The following is a 17,883-nucleotide window of genomic DNA, read 5'->3' as shown; positions in this document are numbered from 1 at the left end:
AGCTACTTACTGCTATTTTACTTGCAATAACAGTGTGTAACGTTGTATAATACATTTTAAGGTTTCATATTTCGGTGCAGAAGTATAGGTTAAGTAGAAATGGCGCTGTTCTCTTGGACTTGGAAATATGGGTTGCAATATCTTGCGCCATGAAAAGTGCAATCGAGTAAGAAATGCATGTGCATCTCTTCCCAGACGCAGACAATAAACAGCACCGCCACCGTCGTTTTGAATTACCATGCTGCAACCCAGAGACGTATACTCATGCCGTTTACAGCAATCTCATCGATATGGTTCAGTGAAAAGCGAGACTTACCACTGCAGATAACCTTCTTTCATTGATCCATAGTCCAATGATCCCTTTGCTTTTGTCCGTGTCAGCCTTATGTTATTTCTGTGTTGTTGTAATAGTGTTGGTCTACGGCTATGATACCGTAACGGATGTAAGGTGTCACATGGTCATGGTTGAAATTTGTTGTAGGATTTATTGGCCCACATTGTACAGGTGCGTCAATTCCTCCATTGTCGTACGCCTGTGGTGAGATACGATAGTGCTATTCGTTGTTCATTTTCTGCCCACCACACGAACCTGATCCAAGTGTGATCGCTTGGTGGATGACTGACCGTCATGAGCACTGTTGGTAAAACCTTGACACTGTAGCGCTTGAACATCCCACAAATGGGTCTCAGGTGTACTGGCAGCAGTTATTTGTGCCCCAACAGTTTGCGCTAGCCCAAATTTACTCACATAATTTTGTTTGCCCATAACGGGCATCACCTGCGTGCTATTATGTTCGGTAGCCGTGCGCGTCTTCTATGTTACCTGGTCATGACGTGGAAGTTATGTGTTACCGATATTTATTCCTATTGTAATGATCGTTCTGTGCATATAAAATCTAGCTGTTAAGAAAGATTTCTTTTAGTAACTAATTAGCAATGTGAATTAGTTGAGGCCTTTAGGAAACTAAGGATCAGACCGGAGAAGAATGGAGAGCAAGGATGTGGAAAGCCAGCGGCTCTGACCTTACAGAAGGTGCCGTCCCGACATTCGCCTGTTAAGACTGAGGAATATCACGGAAATCCTCAGTTTGGATGACCGGCTAGAACAAGGTTCGTGCTCACGTTCGACCTATCCAATGCTGTTTGGCAGACAGGAAGGCAAGTTGCCCCTATCCCACCGGCCAGGTAACAAATTGTCAATGTTAATTATATAAAAATGAAACCGATTTCAAAGAGCGTGATAAAAATAGCAGAGCTCCTAAGGCTTCGACTTACACTACCATGTGTCGACTACTTATAACTGAACTTCCAAGTCAATGGAAATCAAAGCTACCTAATTTATTTAATGGATGTTATTTCTGCCAACTTCAAAAGTCAGCTTTATTCAGTAGGCAGGAGGTACTATTAGTCAAAGCTGTTATAACTATTACTTTGCACTACAAAAATATTACTTTTATCACATTTTTAGGTTGGTTTAATATTATTATTAATTGCTATTTTTTGCTTTCAGTTTACCCGGGGGAGGAAGAATTTAAATTTAACCAAACAGCAAGTTGAAGAACAAGTAATGAAGCCAAGGGTACCAAACGAGACATATTCCAATATAGTTAACTGTTCGAAGAGTGAGATCATGAAAATTGGGGCCTTACTCACAGCAGTGTAAGAGGCCCTAGACCAGGATGAGAAGAAGGCTGAAGAAAGGAAGGGAAACCCAAACAAGCATCAGAATTGAGTAGCAGTGTAAGATATACTAAACCCGGATGAGAACAAGGCTGAAGAAGGGAAGGAAAACCCAAACCAGCTTCAGAATTGAGTAGCAGTAGAAGATGCAATAAGCCCAGATGAGAAGAAGACTGAAGAAGGGAAGAAAAACCAACCCAGCATCAGAAGAGAGTAGCAGTGGAAGATATCCTAAACCCGGATGAGAAGAAGGCTGAAGAAGAGAAGAAAACCCAAACCAGCTTCAGAAGAGAGCAGCAGTAGAAAATACCCTAAACCCGGATAAAAAGAAGGGAGAAAGAGGGAAGAAAAAACAAACAAGCATCAGAATTGAGAAGGAGTAGATGATCTAAACCCGGATGAGAAGAAGGCTGAAGAAGGGAAGAAAAACCCAAACAAGCATCAGGAGACAGTAGCAGTGGTAGAGACTTTAAACCAGAATCAAGAAAATACTGAAGAATGAAAGGAAAACCGAAACAAGCTTCAGGGGACAGTAGCAGTGGAAGAGACCCTAAACCAAGATGAGAAGACTGAAGAATGGAAGAAAAACACAAACAAGCTTCAGTGGACTGTAGCAGTGGAAAACACTTTAAACCACAATGAGAAAAAGACTGAAGAAGGGAAGGAGAAACCAAAGAAGCACCAGAAGACAGTAGTAGTGGAAGGGATCCTAAACGAAGATGAGGAGAAGACCGAAGAAAGGAGGAAGAACCCAAACAAGCATCAGGAGACAGTAGTAGAGGAAGAGACCCTAAACACGAACGAAGAGGGGACTTTAGAAAGGAATCGAGAAAGAGATTAACATTATTTCGCTGAGAAACGGAACTTGAGAAAAAGAACAAATTTGGAACTGAACTATTTAAACTATTTCTCTGACGATGATATACTTAACCAGGCTTGCCCTTCCCAAAACGGATTGGTCGGGCAGCACCAACCTCATCAGATGAAGATATATTATATGTTAAGAGTAAAAGAGTTTCAGAAAATTCAGCTGCAAAGTTGAATTCAGGTGATGGTTACAACGAGGAAAGCGTTGCTAGGAAACGGATGAAGATTGTAAATAGAAAGATTACTTTTACACCAGAAAAGAACATCGTAGAGAAAACGGATTGAGAATTAAAAAGAAAACTCCTCAAGAAGAGAGGAAAAACGATTAAAGCAAAGTGGCCAAGCCTACAACAAAAAGAGGCAAGAAAGAGTGGAGAAGAAACAAATACAACCAAACAAATGCAACTCTTGCCCATATAAATGTTCTGATATTCCGGGAGAGAGGCGCCAATACTTATTTAGACACTTTTGGTCTTTAAAACCGAATGATCAAAGGAATTTGATCTTAGAAGCAACCAGACAAGTTCCAGTGAAAAGAAGGAGGATTCAGGAAGAGAGCCCACGGGCATAATCTTTTCAGTATTTTGTTAACTAAGGTGAAGGCCATAGAAGAGTTTGCCTTCAATTCTTGCTCTCAACATTAGATATCTCACAAAGGTTTACGAATTACACTGTTACACAATCCACTGAAGGCTCAGCAAAACCTGATGGTCGAGGACGCCACTCAGTTCGCCCCAATGCGACATCCGAGCGAGATGTGAAGCTCGTTGTTGAATTCATTCAAAGACTTCCTGCAGTGGCTTACCACTACTGTAGAAATAAAACAACACGACTATATCTTCCCGAGGATCTCATATACGATTTACTCACGTGCAATGAACGAAGAAGGAAATATTCCTGTGAGTGAAAGAGATTTTCGGGGTATATTTAACTCAAAATTCAACCTTGGGTTTCATAGACCCAAAAAGGACAAGTACCAGAAATGTATCGCATTTACCAACAAAACAGACATAACCCAAGAAGAGAAGGCTGATTACATCCGACATGTTGAAGGTAAAGAAGCAACTAAGGCTCGTTTCAAAAAACAGCAGAGTTTGAGTGGTAGCCAGGAAGGAACATTTGTCGCAAGTTTCGGTTTGCAGCAAGTTTTGAGCGTATCCCTTGGCGATTCCATGCTTTTATACTACACACGAAAGTATTCCGTATACAATCTCTCGATATATGAATCAAAAAGCAGAAATGCGTACAATCATGTATGGAGTGAGAGCGAATGTAAATGAGGATCGAGTGAAATCGCTTCCATTCTTTCGAGATACATAGATGTAGTGGACGAACGAGGTAATGCTTCAACTTTAATCCTGTATTGCGATAACTGTGTCGGTCAAAACAAAAATAGAAATATTAAGGCCATGTTGAAATATGAAATTGAAAAATCCAAAAACTTGGAACGAATCCAGATCAATTATTTGGTACTGGGTCACACATATATGACTGAGGACAGTGTGCATAATCAAATTGAGAAACCATCTCATAATCAAAACATTGAAAGTCCTTCCGAGTGGATTACCGTCATGAGAATGGCGAGAACAAAACCACATCCATATGATGTTGAATTATTGAAGCATGCCTCGTTTAGAAATTGTCAACTTTAGCAGAGCAAATCTTCAGTGCTAAGAAACATGAGTCAGAGGAACCTTTCTTGCTGTCAGAAATGAGAGTTGTCGCTTTTTCAAAAAAAATAGTGAATTTGCCAAAGTTAAGTATTCAGTGACTAAGAACGCAGTGTATTTCACACTGAAACTTCGCCCACCAAAAGAAAAGCAGGAAAGTAGACTTTATGCGGCAGCTATCCCTATCACTAAGGGCAGGATCTTGTCAAATTGTGTAATCAGAATATTCTACCAAAGCATCTACACGGGTTCTATCAGCAGTTGCCACACACGGGGGAAGCACAAAATACCCTCCCTGAGAGAGATGAAGAGGACACCGAAGAAGAAATTCAAGGTTGAAATCTGTTGTCTGACAAGTTACAGTTTTCTGAAGTTTCTACAATTTGCATTTATTTAGTAAATGTATGATGCAAATTTTCATTGATCAGTAAGCTTAACAAATCAGTAATAATTTGCAAAATTCTAAGCTTTAAAAAAATAAAAAATAACACTAAAACAAATGAGAAAACTAAATAATGGTGTCATTTATTATTAACTTAACCATTCAGAAGATTAGATTAATTTTTACATATAAAGGAGAGGCAATCCAAAGCATTTTCTTGGCTAATTGATTTTAAGCAGCATTATTTTGAGAAGCGTTCAGTATTTTACCGATCAGTATACATTCTTCAATTAACGAATCAGCAATTTATTAGCATTTATTTTTATCCCTAAATGTCGCTTAACGCAATCTCACCATGCCACCGTGTGTCTTAATGCATTAATACATTTGAATGAATGTCGTTTGAAGCATTGATTTGTTAAAAATGTTGTAAGCAAAAATGAATTAAGCGCCAAAATAAGTGAATATATTAAGGCTATTATATACGTAACTGTTCTATTTGACGGAGCTTGTTTAATTGTATTAGCTGTATTTTTCTTACGAAAATAGTTCAGAAAACAAGAAAGTTATACAAAAAAAAAACATCAAAATTTTAGTTTTTCGGCTCTCCTGTAAAATTTTCAAATTGTCGCTTACTGCATTAATGCCGGAAAGGGACGATATGTTCTATTTACTGACCTGGAAGAGGATTATGACCGCATGAATTGGGAATTCTTGTTGGAGGTTCTAAAGAAGTTTGGATTGGGACGGGAAAATTGAAAAGTGATAAGAAACTTATATGCGAATCAACAAGTAACTGTTAGAAGAGGGGAGGAAATAACAGAGAAGAGTGCAATTGGAGAGGAAGGTCGACGAGAATACTCTCTCTCGCCAACAATATTTAATATATATATATATATATATATATATATATATATATATATATATATATATATATATATATATATATAAGAGATAGTGAATAAGAGCCTATAATGAAGACGGCATTACGGTAGGAGGCAGAATGATTAGTTGTATACGGTTTGCAGATGATCAGGCGGTTGTTGTAGAATCTGAAGACAAAATCCATAATATGTTAGAAAACTTGAGGAAGGGTTGTGAGGAATATGGAACGAAAATAAATGTTGGAAAGACAAAGCCATGGTGGTTGGAACGAAGAGGTAGGTACCAAATGTAGAAGTACAGGGAGAGAAATAGAACAAGTGACTGGTTTTCGATACCTTGGTGCTATAATTAGTGACAATATAAGGTGTGAACGTGAAATAAAAGCAAGAATAGGAATGGTGGAAGAAGTCTTTAGGAGGAAGAAAAACTATTTTCTGGTACTTTGAACAAAGAGTTGAGAAAGAGACTCATAAAATGTTTCGTGTGGAGTATTGTACTGTATAGGTCAGAAAGATGGACATTACTCAAAAATGTTGAGAAACGACTGGAAGCTTTCGAAACGTGGGTGTGGAGAAGGATAGAGAGAACAAGCTGTGTCGAGCGGAACACGATGAGACGGTACTAGCAATGTTGAGGGAGAAAAGAACAACTTTAGATAAAGTTAAGAAGAGGAAAACCAACTGGTTGTGACATTGGCAAAGGAAAAACTGTATCATGAGAGACGTGCTAGGGGGTATGATAACAGGTAAGTAAGGTAGAATGGTAAGGTTATTATAATTAATGGGCGATATCAAAATAGAAAAATTCGTACGCGAAAAAGACGAAGATGTTAGGGGAAGACCATGGAGGATGGAAGCTTCTCAATTGCGGCAAGTGACCTGCCAATAATGGTAGAACATCTATGATTATGATGATGATTATTCATATTTGGGACTCTGAGTCGTTTTTAAAAGTTCAGATCTTTTGTTCTCACTTATCTGCCTTCAAAACTGAGTATATTTGTTAGGCAAATCAAATAGATACTATAGATTTATATCTATTACTTTCTATTCTTTCTACCTCATCTCTTGAAGTAAATGTTCTGAAAAATATACTGCAGAGTCGATCTTAATAAATAAAAGTATCTACAAAGTCACTGATATATAGAAGTGCTTAGTTTATTGCATCAGACAATAAATCGAGTAACAAAGAATTCGAATATTTTTCAGAGATGACATTGCATTAATGCTGCAAATCTGAGTCCTAACTTCATAGACTTATTTCTTAACTGCCTAGTAATAATGAAAGCTATATATCAAATTCCTATGACACCTACTTTTTCTAGACACATGTTCGATCGCATACTCTTCAAGGCGATAGGTATGCATTTTTGATCGTAAGGTTATATATTAGCAAAGCGAGACAACGCACTGTGCACACAAATCTTAAATAATTTGAATAAGACCACAAAATCAGCGTAAAATACTTACGGATCTAAATATGTACTTAGTAGTTTGAATAGCTGAGTGATGATTGTATCTATTGATGCAAGATGATATATCTTTCTCTTTCTTTATAACCAAATCGGTCCCTCTAACATGCAGTGAGTATTCTGTATCACATTGACCAGCAACATCAACCTGAAAGAGAAAAGTAGTGTAGAAAAATGTAATAGAAACGTTTCTAAACATTTATGAATTTAGAACTGCACAATGAGAAACTTATACAAATTTCATTTGATTTGATTTGATTATTAGTTTAGCATCTCTTTCAGTAGCGAAGCTATATAAGACGAGAAACTACAATTTAGCGTTGAATCCGAACCACATGATCTTCCGCCAGGAATCGAACCCATAAAACTTCTGGGAGGTGACTCCTGTCACTGAGACAATTAAAAGGTCCTCTTGAATTTCCGGCCATCGGACATAGTTTCGTACGTACAAGGTGCCAAAAGCGTGGGCAGATGAATTTCGGACGCCAATATTGCGAAAACCACCTAACGTGTAGAGTGCGGGTAAAAAAGGAACATAACAAGTCATTCCGAATCCATTAAAACTTGCAGTTGCAGAACCCTGCAATGCACGCGCAAAGGATCCCCTGATAATCTGTCAATGAAAGCTCGGTCTAAATTGATATGAATGGATAGGGTTCTCACTTCGTGCCTACTAAGTCGATATCTTAAACAAATATAAGATGTCGGGCATTTGCATGCCCGTTGTGTGTGGCTGCATAATCACCAGGTAGGAATTAGATAGTAATTTAATTCTTGTTTAGTTAGTTAATATTGATTAGATAGCTCAAGTCCTTTTGTTTTCCTTTCCGTTTCCTTTTTGTTTTTGACATTTTGTTTTGTTTTGTTTGTTTGTTCATTGTTGTTGGATGTTGTGTATCGTGGTCTCGTCCTTCCCAGCCTTTCCCTTGTTCCCTCTCTTCTTTCCAATTATTGCAAATAAAGGATGATGAAAAAGGCTAAAGAAAAATAAAATGCGATGATGATAGCCCGTTTCGGTCTTCAGATGCCGAAACTGAAGAGGCGGATCTGAGCATTAAAAAAACTCGCCAGGTATGATTATTTCCAACCGTGATGTTCTGAGTATTAAGTGCATCAAATGTGTAGCCGAATAGTCTAGGAAGACATCTGCAGTGTCAGTAGAGCATACACTTGAAACACGATGATTCACAACTGTGTAATGACGAAAGGAAAACTGCCTAGCAATGTAATTTAGTGAGCGTGAGTTCGAGGCAATGGAAATATGTAAGGTGTAACATCAACATAAAAGGAATTGCCGATTCGCCCAGGCAAATATCGGGACAAGCAGTCATAGTAGGTTACTTCAAGGACATTTTTTCATCAATATTATTTAGTGCAGTGCTTTAAATACCATAAGCACATATTATCATAGTGCACTTTTACTTTGATAAAAACTATTTAGTGCAATTAACAAATAGAGTATTTAATAACAAAACACATAAAACCTTATGACATTTAAAATCATAAGGAACTAACAGAAAAAAAAAGGAATTTAAATATACACTACAAATAGACTTGGAACTGATAAACATTTTAAATAATATTTATTAAAATAGGCTATATATATATATTTTTTTTAGTTTTCCGTTTTATATATTAGCGTGTATTTAAGATGTTCGTAACATTTTGTATATCTAGATGGTAGTTTAAAGATAGGTTTTTCTTCTCCTTTCGGGGTTAAAACAAAAAAAATATCCTTTAATTATTATGTAATCCAACAAACATACAGTTCTTGAGCGCCTTTAGTTATAATATATTTAAAGTTCGGTTTATTATTTCTACTCTCTATCCATTTTTTAGCGTGTGGTTGTTTCGAGACTACTTTAGATTGCTTTTTGCGTATTAAAGTGTGAAGGATGATATTTTATAAAGACGTTCAGGACCAGTTCTATACTTTTCCTTTCTTACAGTTCTTACAAACTTTAGTTTTGCAGTTTTTCTTGTCTGTGTGAGTGCTATTATGTTTTTCTATGTATAGTATGTATCTGTTACATTGTTCACAAAATGTTTTATTCATGTTTATACAAAATCCTATTTTTATATTTAAATTTCATTTTTGATTCCTATTTCTCTTCTATCTTATAATGACCCCATGGCAGGGTATTTATTCCATCTTTCGAAACATATATTTTATCATCTACAAAATGCTAACTTGTTCATTTCTATACTATATATATAATGCTTATAACTTCAATTAGATTCATAATCTTATAATATTTCTTCTGATTCAACAAGGAGGTTAAATATATTTGTTGTGACTTAATTGAGCACATTCTCGATCTTAAACCAACAAAGTTTTCTATAATTGCACCCTTAACTTCATCCTTCATCTTACCAAGCACTTTCTTATTTGTGGTATTTTGTATTTATTTTTTTCTGGATATTCACTTGTATCCAAGAAATTAATATAATTCTTTACACCTTTGTATACATCTTTTATTTGAATATGATAAATATAGCTATCTCTATAACGTGTTTCTATTTTGTCCTTATATTTCGGTTACATCACATTGTAATGCAAATTATGCATTAAATATTTTGATTGATCGAATATACTCCTTCCAACATACATCAGTTTATTAAAAGTTAATTTGGATTTATTCAATATTATTGCATAAATTACCTGTATAAACTGTTCTTTTTTAAAATTAAATTTCTTTGAGCAATTAGTTTCCTACTCTTGCTGGATTTCATTCTACTTTTATAGGTTTAATTTTTTTCTACTATATACCGTTGGTTTTTACCAAAGACTAAAACATTTACAAGCTTATAGAAATCTGTCTTCAAATCACTTTTTTTTTTTTTTTTTTGCTTTCTTTCTCATCTGTGTGTTTAAATCGGTATAATTCTTTAACCAATCTGATTGTTAATTCTTTAACCAAACTCTATTTTTCAATGTAGTTTCTTTAATTTTAAACCGAGTGGTAAATATTGTTTTAAGTTTCGATAGTGAATTATATATTCCTCGATCATACAGAGATGTTAATAGCTTTGATTGTATTGAGCCAGGTGGACACGAATTTTGAGGAGTTAATGAGTAGTCAGTGTGGCAATCGTATAGCTCTTTTGGACATTTAAGTTCAATTTCTAATATATAATGGAATTATCGAGCACATTTGTAAAATCTATTTCGTGATTTCTTCCTCACTTCACCATCTAAATCCTTTATACGGTAGATATTGACTTATAGCCTATCTATACAGATTGTGAGCGTCTAACAAGGAAAGTTTTATGTCACAATCTGATTTGCTTGAAACTCCTACAGTGAATACAATACTCAAAAGTAAGACGAACATATTTCTTATATCAGCCAACGTGGGTGATAAGAGAGGCAAACGTCCCCCTAAACTGCGAATATAGGGCAATATGATACATTTTAGCAAGGGCACAACTAGCAACGCACAACGTGGATTTACTTGTACTCCTGCAGTGAATAAAGAAATCAAAAGTAGGACAAACGTACATTTTTTGGATCGGCCAACGTCAAGATGAAGGGGCTAAACATCCTCCTAAACTGCGAATAGGGGGCAATATGGCACATATGCAGAGTGTTTCAAAACAACACCGAAAATATTTGGAAGGTGATTCCTGACACCAAGAAAACACAAAAAGTATAGACAAACCTGGGTGCACAAATGCTTCCTTTCGGAATTATATTGTGCAGAAAACATGAAAATATGAAGTTTAAAGATCCTAATTCCAAATGAAACTTCGAGAAGAGAGAACTGGCGTTGTATATAAGGTTTAATCATTTCCCAGGCACTATCCTCAAAAAAAAAGAAAAAGAAAAAAAGAAAAAGAAAAAGAAAAAGAAAGAAAGAAAGAAAGAAAAGAAAAAAAACTCCTTCGTGGCAATTAAAGTGAATTGGTATTGAAATGTATGATGCAGGCTGCACTAATTGCACACAGCGGGGCTGGACAAAAAAAAAAAAAAAAAAATCTGAAACGTTTGCGAAAGTGTGAAAATCATACCCAGTATGGTGTAGGTCCTTCTTTTGCATCCAAAACAGCTTGGATCCGACATGGAATGGACGTATACAGCTCCTGAATTGTGGTGTGTGGAACTTTGTACCAATGTTCCTCCAAGACATGCTCCACTTCCGTAAATGATGCTGGTGGAGAGTAATGAGACCGAACACGCCTTTCTAACTCAGACCACAATGGCTCAATTATGTTCAGATCTGGTGATTGTGGGACCCAGGGGAAGTGTGATAGCTCCTGGTGATGTTACTCAAATGATGATTTCACCATTTTTGAAGCGTGACAGGGTGCCAAATCATCTTGGTAGATGCCATCGCCATCAGGAAACAATATTTGGGCCATGGGTAGAACCTGGTCCCCCAAAATGGCCTCATACACCTTAGCATTCATCATTCCATGCAGGGTCATGATGGAACCCGCAGAAAACCACGATTTGAGTGCCCATACTGTAACAGAACCAGCCCCATATTTTACAGTTGGGAGCATAGAGTATCATAGGCCTGAATCGGTGTTCCCCATACGTAAACACGACCGGTTGTTGGAAATAAGGTGAAGGTCGATTCATATGGCGATATTACGTGTTTCCACTGATCACGAGTCCACGCCTTGTGGTCCTTGCACCACTGGATTCGCCTCTTTGCATTTACTGTTGTGACCAGGAGTTTGGCGATAGCGGCTCTGCCATGAATTTTCATTTTATGTAGTTCCCGTCACACTGTTTTCGATGAAACCGGGTTCTGTAAGCAGCAATTGAGTTCTGATGTAATTTACATTGCAGTTATCTTCTTTTTAGCTGCTACAATCCGTTGTAATGCCCTCCGGTCCCTATCTGACAGGATTGTCTTATGACCACTGTTGTGCCTTGCAGACGTCGTTTGCCCATGAATTGTGCGTGCCCTCGTGACTTTGAACACAGTGCCCTTCGATACGCCCACAATGTTTGCCACTGTTGCCTCTGATGCTCCAACTAGACGGGTACAAACGATCATGCTTCTTTGGAAGTCTGTCAGGTCGCCCATTTTACCGCACCACCTTCACACCATGACACTCATAGGTGAACTGGGTATTGCTGCAGAAGAGGAAGGTCCACATGACACATTGAAAACAAAAAAAAACGATCGGCAACAGCAGCACGTATTGTACGGTGGTGGGCCAAACTTACGTGTCCTGTATGAAGTGTTTTTCGATTTTTTTGGTCAACCCCTGTATATTTACACCGAGAAAATATGACCATTCAGTGTTGTGGTCACTTGCACTTACGTGGTAAATTTCATAATCTCATTCATCAGAACACACCTCCGAGTCCCCCTCCTCCTTATCAAGCCACTGTAGAACAACATTCTTTTGTTGTCTCTGTCTTCCGTCGTTTTGATATTTTAATTGTCACGCACATAGGTACGCATATGACAATTGTCATCCAAAAGACGGAGCTGCAGAGAAAATTTATTTGTTACAGACTGTAGACAGAAATCATTTTTGCTGATCCCAAACGTTGCAGTATTCGCGCGCTATCCTATACAGCTGTTTTAAGGTGGTCTTTAACCTTGGAGCGCGGTGAGATTCTCCCTATCTAAAAGCATGTAAAATTTGGTCATGATTATTTCAAGAACTACTGTACTTAGAACATTGTAGTTTTGGATAGGAGTTTCAATGACCAATCTCAAGAAAATGACTGAGCAATTTCATAGATATCCCGTTTTGTTTTGCAGTTGATTTTCATCGATTAAATTTGACAATCATGCAATGAGACTCGTCGCTGCTAGCAGGACCAGACACATTTCTTTTTCTCTTTGGTCACGTTCATTGCAACTCAAGAAACATTTCAACGCTCTGTGTATATTTATAGTATGTCCGCTATCCTGGTATACAGTTACTGTCCGATGCCGACACACCACGGGTGGTGGAGGATTTCACCAAACTCAGTACGAGGACCTATTTATGGCTCGTCGAGGGAAAGTTGGTGAGGGTAACAGGTATGTTGTTGCCACATTTCCGTTTTGTGTTATTTCTATATATACTTCTCAACACTTTTGTTCCATGCTTTTATGCTGTAGAATTCACCCACGCCAGTTATAGCTGTAGGTTTTGGTTTCACAAATGCGGTCCTTAAACAATCAACTGCAAAAGAAATGTCACGTATTTCTTTCATAAAACAGCTGAACTAAATTTTGTTTAGTCTTTCTTTGCTGTATATTTTAGGGAGGTTTGAGTTTGAAATACTAAGATTGGGTCTTGGAGACATTCTGTCGCCTTTTGTGCTATTCCCAATCCACCGAAGAATGAGTCATACTCTTACGTCCTTTACACAGTCAAGCGGAGATCAGCGCTACGCGTGTGCGCTTACACAGTCATCCGTAGCTACACAGTCACGTGATTACATACAAAATTCTCCTCAATCAGTGTTGCGAGTCAACATGAGTAAGATCGAAACGAAAACAGTGGTTTCTTATTATCTCTGTAAGAAGAGAAAACGAAGAACACGGAGAAATAGGCGGTTCCAAAGTTACCCCTTATTTACTCAAAGAAGTTTGAAGGGAGCTTTTGTGACTCTGTATGTAGGTTTGCGAGAAGATGATAAAAAGTTCTTCAATTATTTTCTCATGCAAATCCGGTCGTTCGATGAATTAAATGGAAAAATTGCAAATCTCACGATTTTTGTATTTTACAAACGGGATCCCATAAACAGGTCTTGATTCAAATTCTGTAATAAGTCTTTCTGGATGAATCTCCATTTTGGTTTTGCTACTATGCACCTTTTTGTGTACACTTTAAAGGGAAGTGGCTGCTCTTCGCGCGGAGTTCCGCTTGACTATGTAAGCACCCATTTGCTCAATGGCCTTATCCACCTCGTGGAGGACGGAGCGCGTATAGGTCCACGCGGAGGCCTCCGCGTGACTATATATGCTCCCATAAGAAACAATAGAACAATCTTGCCACGCGGGACTCTGCGCACGGAGCTCCGCGTGACTGTGTAACGATCCTTATGCTCTTACTGTGATATTTTCTTCTTTTTTTTTCTTTTTATTATTATGTATAGTTCTGAGCGATTGTAATGGTTGTTTTTAGAGTGCGTGGACAAATTTTCATTGTTACACCCATATTGCTTCTGTAAATCTATGAGCTTCGGAGTAAAGAAAACAATGTGCCTAGGTTGACTTTTGTGCATAATATTTACGTAAATACTAACCCGTATTTGGCAACATGAGCGACATAGATGGTACGAAAGTAGGAAGACGAAGGAGATGCTACTCTCGGCTTCCTTAGAAACGATCCCGTCAGGGACATTTTCTGGAGAAGTTCTGGAAAAATCGACGAGAATCTGAAATGGACAATTAAGCAAAACAAATATCTGCTTCTTTCAAATATTGGATTGGTGCGATTGAAATGTCCGTATCATTTTCAATGACAGTAAAACCACATAGAAAATATAATTACTAATTAGTTATTCAAATTAGTCTGCGGTTGCAGCCACATACTTTGCGTTCTCTCTGCCAACAATTAGATTCCATTAAGATAAAGTCTGAAATCTGCAGTGGGGGAAATCAGGCCCGTATAAACGAGGGGTCTGGGGCAAGCCCCCAAAATTTTTACTGACCCTCCTAAAATTTTCACGGTATTCTTGTAAATGAACTGTAATATGGTGATGAACTATAATATGGTTGGATCCCCCCTAATTTCTACCGAATCCCCCTACATTTTTGGGCTGGCTACCTGCCTGAAGGAAACAGGGAGATCAGCCCTTCCATCTCAGTAGCGACCATGTTGTTGCTTACTAAAATATTGAAAAACTTGTACAGGTCTGGTAAATATTTTCTTCTAACAAGCATTCAAATACAATACAAACTTCTGATAACCCAAAAGTACCACTAGAAAAAGTATCACTAGTTTTGAGTTGTCCGCCAGAAAAATATAATATGTGTAAGCTATATATAAGGGTTTCGAACCCAGGCATACCTAACGCTAAATCAACTAAGTGACACTTGAAACGCGGCTGTTTATATATATATATATATATATATATATATATATATATATATATATATATATATAGATAGATAGATAGATAGATAGATAGATAGATAGATAGATAGATATAGATAGATAGATAGATAGATAGATAGATAGATAGATAGATAGATAGATAGATAGATAGATAGATAGATAGATAGATAGATAGATAGATAGATAGATAGATATGTTGTTGCTAGTCTTGTTCTACGATGTGCATCTTAGAATCACGAGGCTTCGAATCGATCCTGGTCGAGGGCCTTGCAACTGAACGCATTACGGTGATGTGACATGGACTGCCCCCTCAAAATTTCAGTGGGCGCCTCACTGCCTCTCCTCATATTCTAACTACGCTACTGCAAGTTGCTAAATTTCACAAATCAACGGTATACGAGTTCATTCACCAAGCCTGACCCAACGACACTTTTTTTAAGGTTAGATGTGCAGAGTGGTCCATTACGAACACGTAAAAGAAAAGAACTCGGAATTGTGTGTTTTCTATGTTGCACTTTCAAACGATCCTATTCAACATCACGTTGTCTTCTGATTCATTCGCCTCCCTAGCCCGTTTTCTGAACATGAACGGAGTTTGTGATGACGTACTGCTGACCTCGGTCCATCTATTGGTTTCATTATAAAGGGTAACGTTGACACCAGACGTAACGTTGGACATGTCAATCGCACTTATCGAATATTTGCAACAAATTTAGTGTTCTAACACAAGATTACACTTTTGTTTCTCATTGCACATGGCACTTTTGTTGATGTGACCTGCAAATACTGTATACAAGAGCTTGTTTATTACATAGGATATTATGACATTCTTGGTTCAAGACAGAAAAAACGCCTAAAATATACTGGACACAACCATCCGGTAGAAAAATTCATTTTACATTTCTTCCTTCTTTCTTCCTGAAAATTACACTTCTCTTTACTATTTACTGACCCAACAGTTCCTTCCTGTTCGTGCATCCTAAAAATTCTATAGAAGTAAGCAGAAACTTTGTTTTCGGAACTAGTTGAGCTTCCAGTGAGATCATCTGAAATTTATTGCGTTCATCATTCTCAGATTTCTCATGACTGAACAAATCGCTTAACTAAAGCATTATCGCATGGATCTGGCAGCAAAAAGTATCAAAATTTAAGCGATTTAGTATTTCACAAGATTTCGAACGTTAATTTATTTTGTAAATATTGTACAGAAGTATTTGAACAAATTTTTATCTTTATGTTCCACGATTACGCTCTTTAGACTAAAGAAGACGGATGATTAATGAAATGGAATGATTGTGAAAGAATTGATGGAATGAGAATGTGGGAGAACCTAAGGAAAGCTCAGGAATACAATATTGCCCACCACAAATTCACATGGTCTGGGATCAAACCAGGAACTCGAAGCACTAGAGGTGAGAGCTCTACCACTAGACTCTCCAGGAATATTTGTGTATGTTTAGTGTCAGAATTAGATATTTGTTATCAATTTCGATTTCTCGGGTCACAAACTGAGTAGCGGAATAGGTGTGACATGAGTAAAATAGGAACGGTTGGAACGGTTGATATTGAAAGTTAGTCTGAACAAGGCAGCTCTCTTAGCAGTAACTTCTAAATTTTGTAATTATTTTTCTATACTTTCTAGATTTACAGTAAATATAAATGTAAATGTAAATGTAAATGTAAATAATAATAATAATAATAATAATAATAATAATAATAATAATAATAATAATAATAATAATAATAATGCAGACTGAATTTGTGTAAGCATTTTTCTCTATAGTTTTATTTCAGAAGTGGAGGTGTATGGGAGAACGTTTTGAACATATACACAATAGTGCAGGCAGTGGGTAAAGTTTCTTTATAAGTTATCTTCGCCAGGGAAAGCAACAGTCAATCTGTTCCTTCTTAATCGAGTGGGACCATGCGTGTTTTTCTGTCGCATGATCCTGGCTTTGATTCCAGATATAAGTATTTGTCTTGAACACAGATGCGAGTAGGGATTCGGATATCCTTTAACAGTAGGGATGGTATCGAGACGAGACGAGACGAGACTTTGTACAGTCTCGGTTTAAAAATAGCTGTCTCGGTCACGGTCTCGTCTCGAGTCAAAAATCGCCGTCTCGATCTCGGTCTCGTCTCGGTCAACAAATGCTTGTCACGGTCTCGGTCTCGAGGGCCAAATCTCGGTATCGTCTCGAAAGTCTCGAAATAAATAGGTGAAATTAAAATTGTAAAAGTATTATTATTATAACGTCTGTCGTATCTGCTTCTTATTTTTGGCCTTATTCTTGACTTAGAATTATAGTATGGTGTACTTCTTCAGAGCTAATTTGCTAGCGCTTATGCCTTCCATGTGTATGTTCCAGTTTCAATCATCAGAGGGTATATCATATCTGGGATAAAATTCTAATAGTAACCCATGTTTTACTTTCAGCAAAAGACTTTCTCATATGGCCTCAGTACTGCCTATACAATTAAACTCCATTAAATTAACTTCAGTACTAGTTTGTTTCCTTCCTTAGAATAAGAATTGTTCAATACATTCTAACGGATAACGCAACACATAGCAGCATGAATGTATTTAATCGTACCGAAATTGAAATTTTACAATTTATCATTTATTATCCAATACATTCTGTTTTGATTGTCATTTTAAAAACATAATATAACGTTCATTATCTGAACAAATAGGATAAATTATTACTACAATATATTTTGTTTAAAATCGATCAAATGCTTTATTACCGTTTCACATCTACGTGTTTAATTGACACCTTATAACACGAAATTCCTGAACTTTGTGGTGGGAGCTACGGCACTCATCTTTGCTATGTGTGGCCTCGGGTTGCATCACGAAACAAGTTAGATTCAAAGTAAGGTGTTTCGCATAGTTCGCGTCTAAA

The 17,883-nt window shown here is 37.2% G+C and overlaps 1 protein-coding gene across 2 annotated transcripts in view; it reads right to left on the bottom strand.

The window, feature by feature from the left end:
* Positions 1-17,883, bottom strand: part of Apoltp (Apolipoprotein lipid transfer particle) — a 6,186,292-nt gene that overhangs the window by 5,353,522 nt on the left and 814,887 nt on the right. For both annotated transcript variants that reach the window (XM_081762641.1, XM_081762640.1), the window contains exon 6: positions 6,954-7,103. In XM_081762641.1, coding sequence (XP_081618767.1) covers positions 6,954-7,103 — 150 coding nt within the window. The remainder of the gene's footprint in view (positions 1-6,953; positions 7,104-17,883) is intronic.

The sequence above is a fragment of the Thermobia domestica genome, chromosome 6 (assembly GCF_964235325.1).
Source record: "Thermobia domestica chromosome 6, izTheDome1.hap1.1, whole genome shotgun sequence".
Classification (NCBI taxonomy): Eukaryota; Metazoa; Arthropoda; class Insecta; order Zygentoma; family Lepismatidae; genus Thermobia; species Thermobia domestica.
This window is presented reverse-complemented; position numbering and strand designations above follow the sequence as displayed.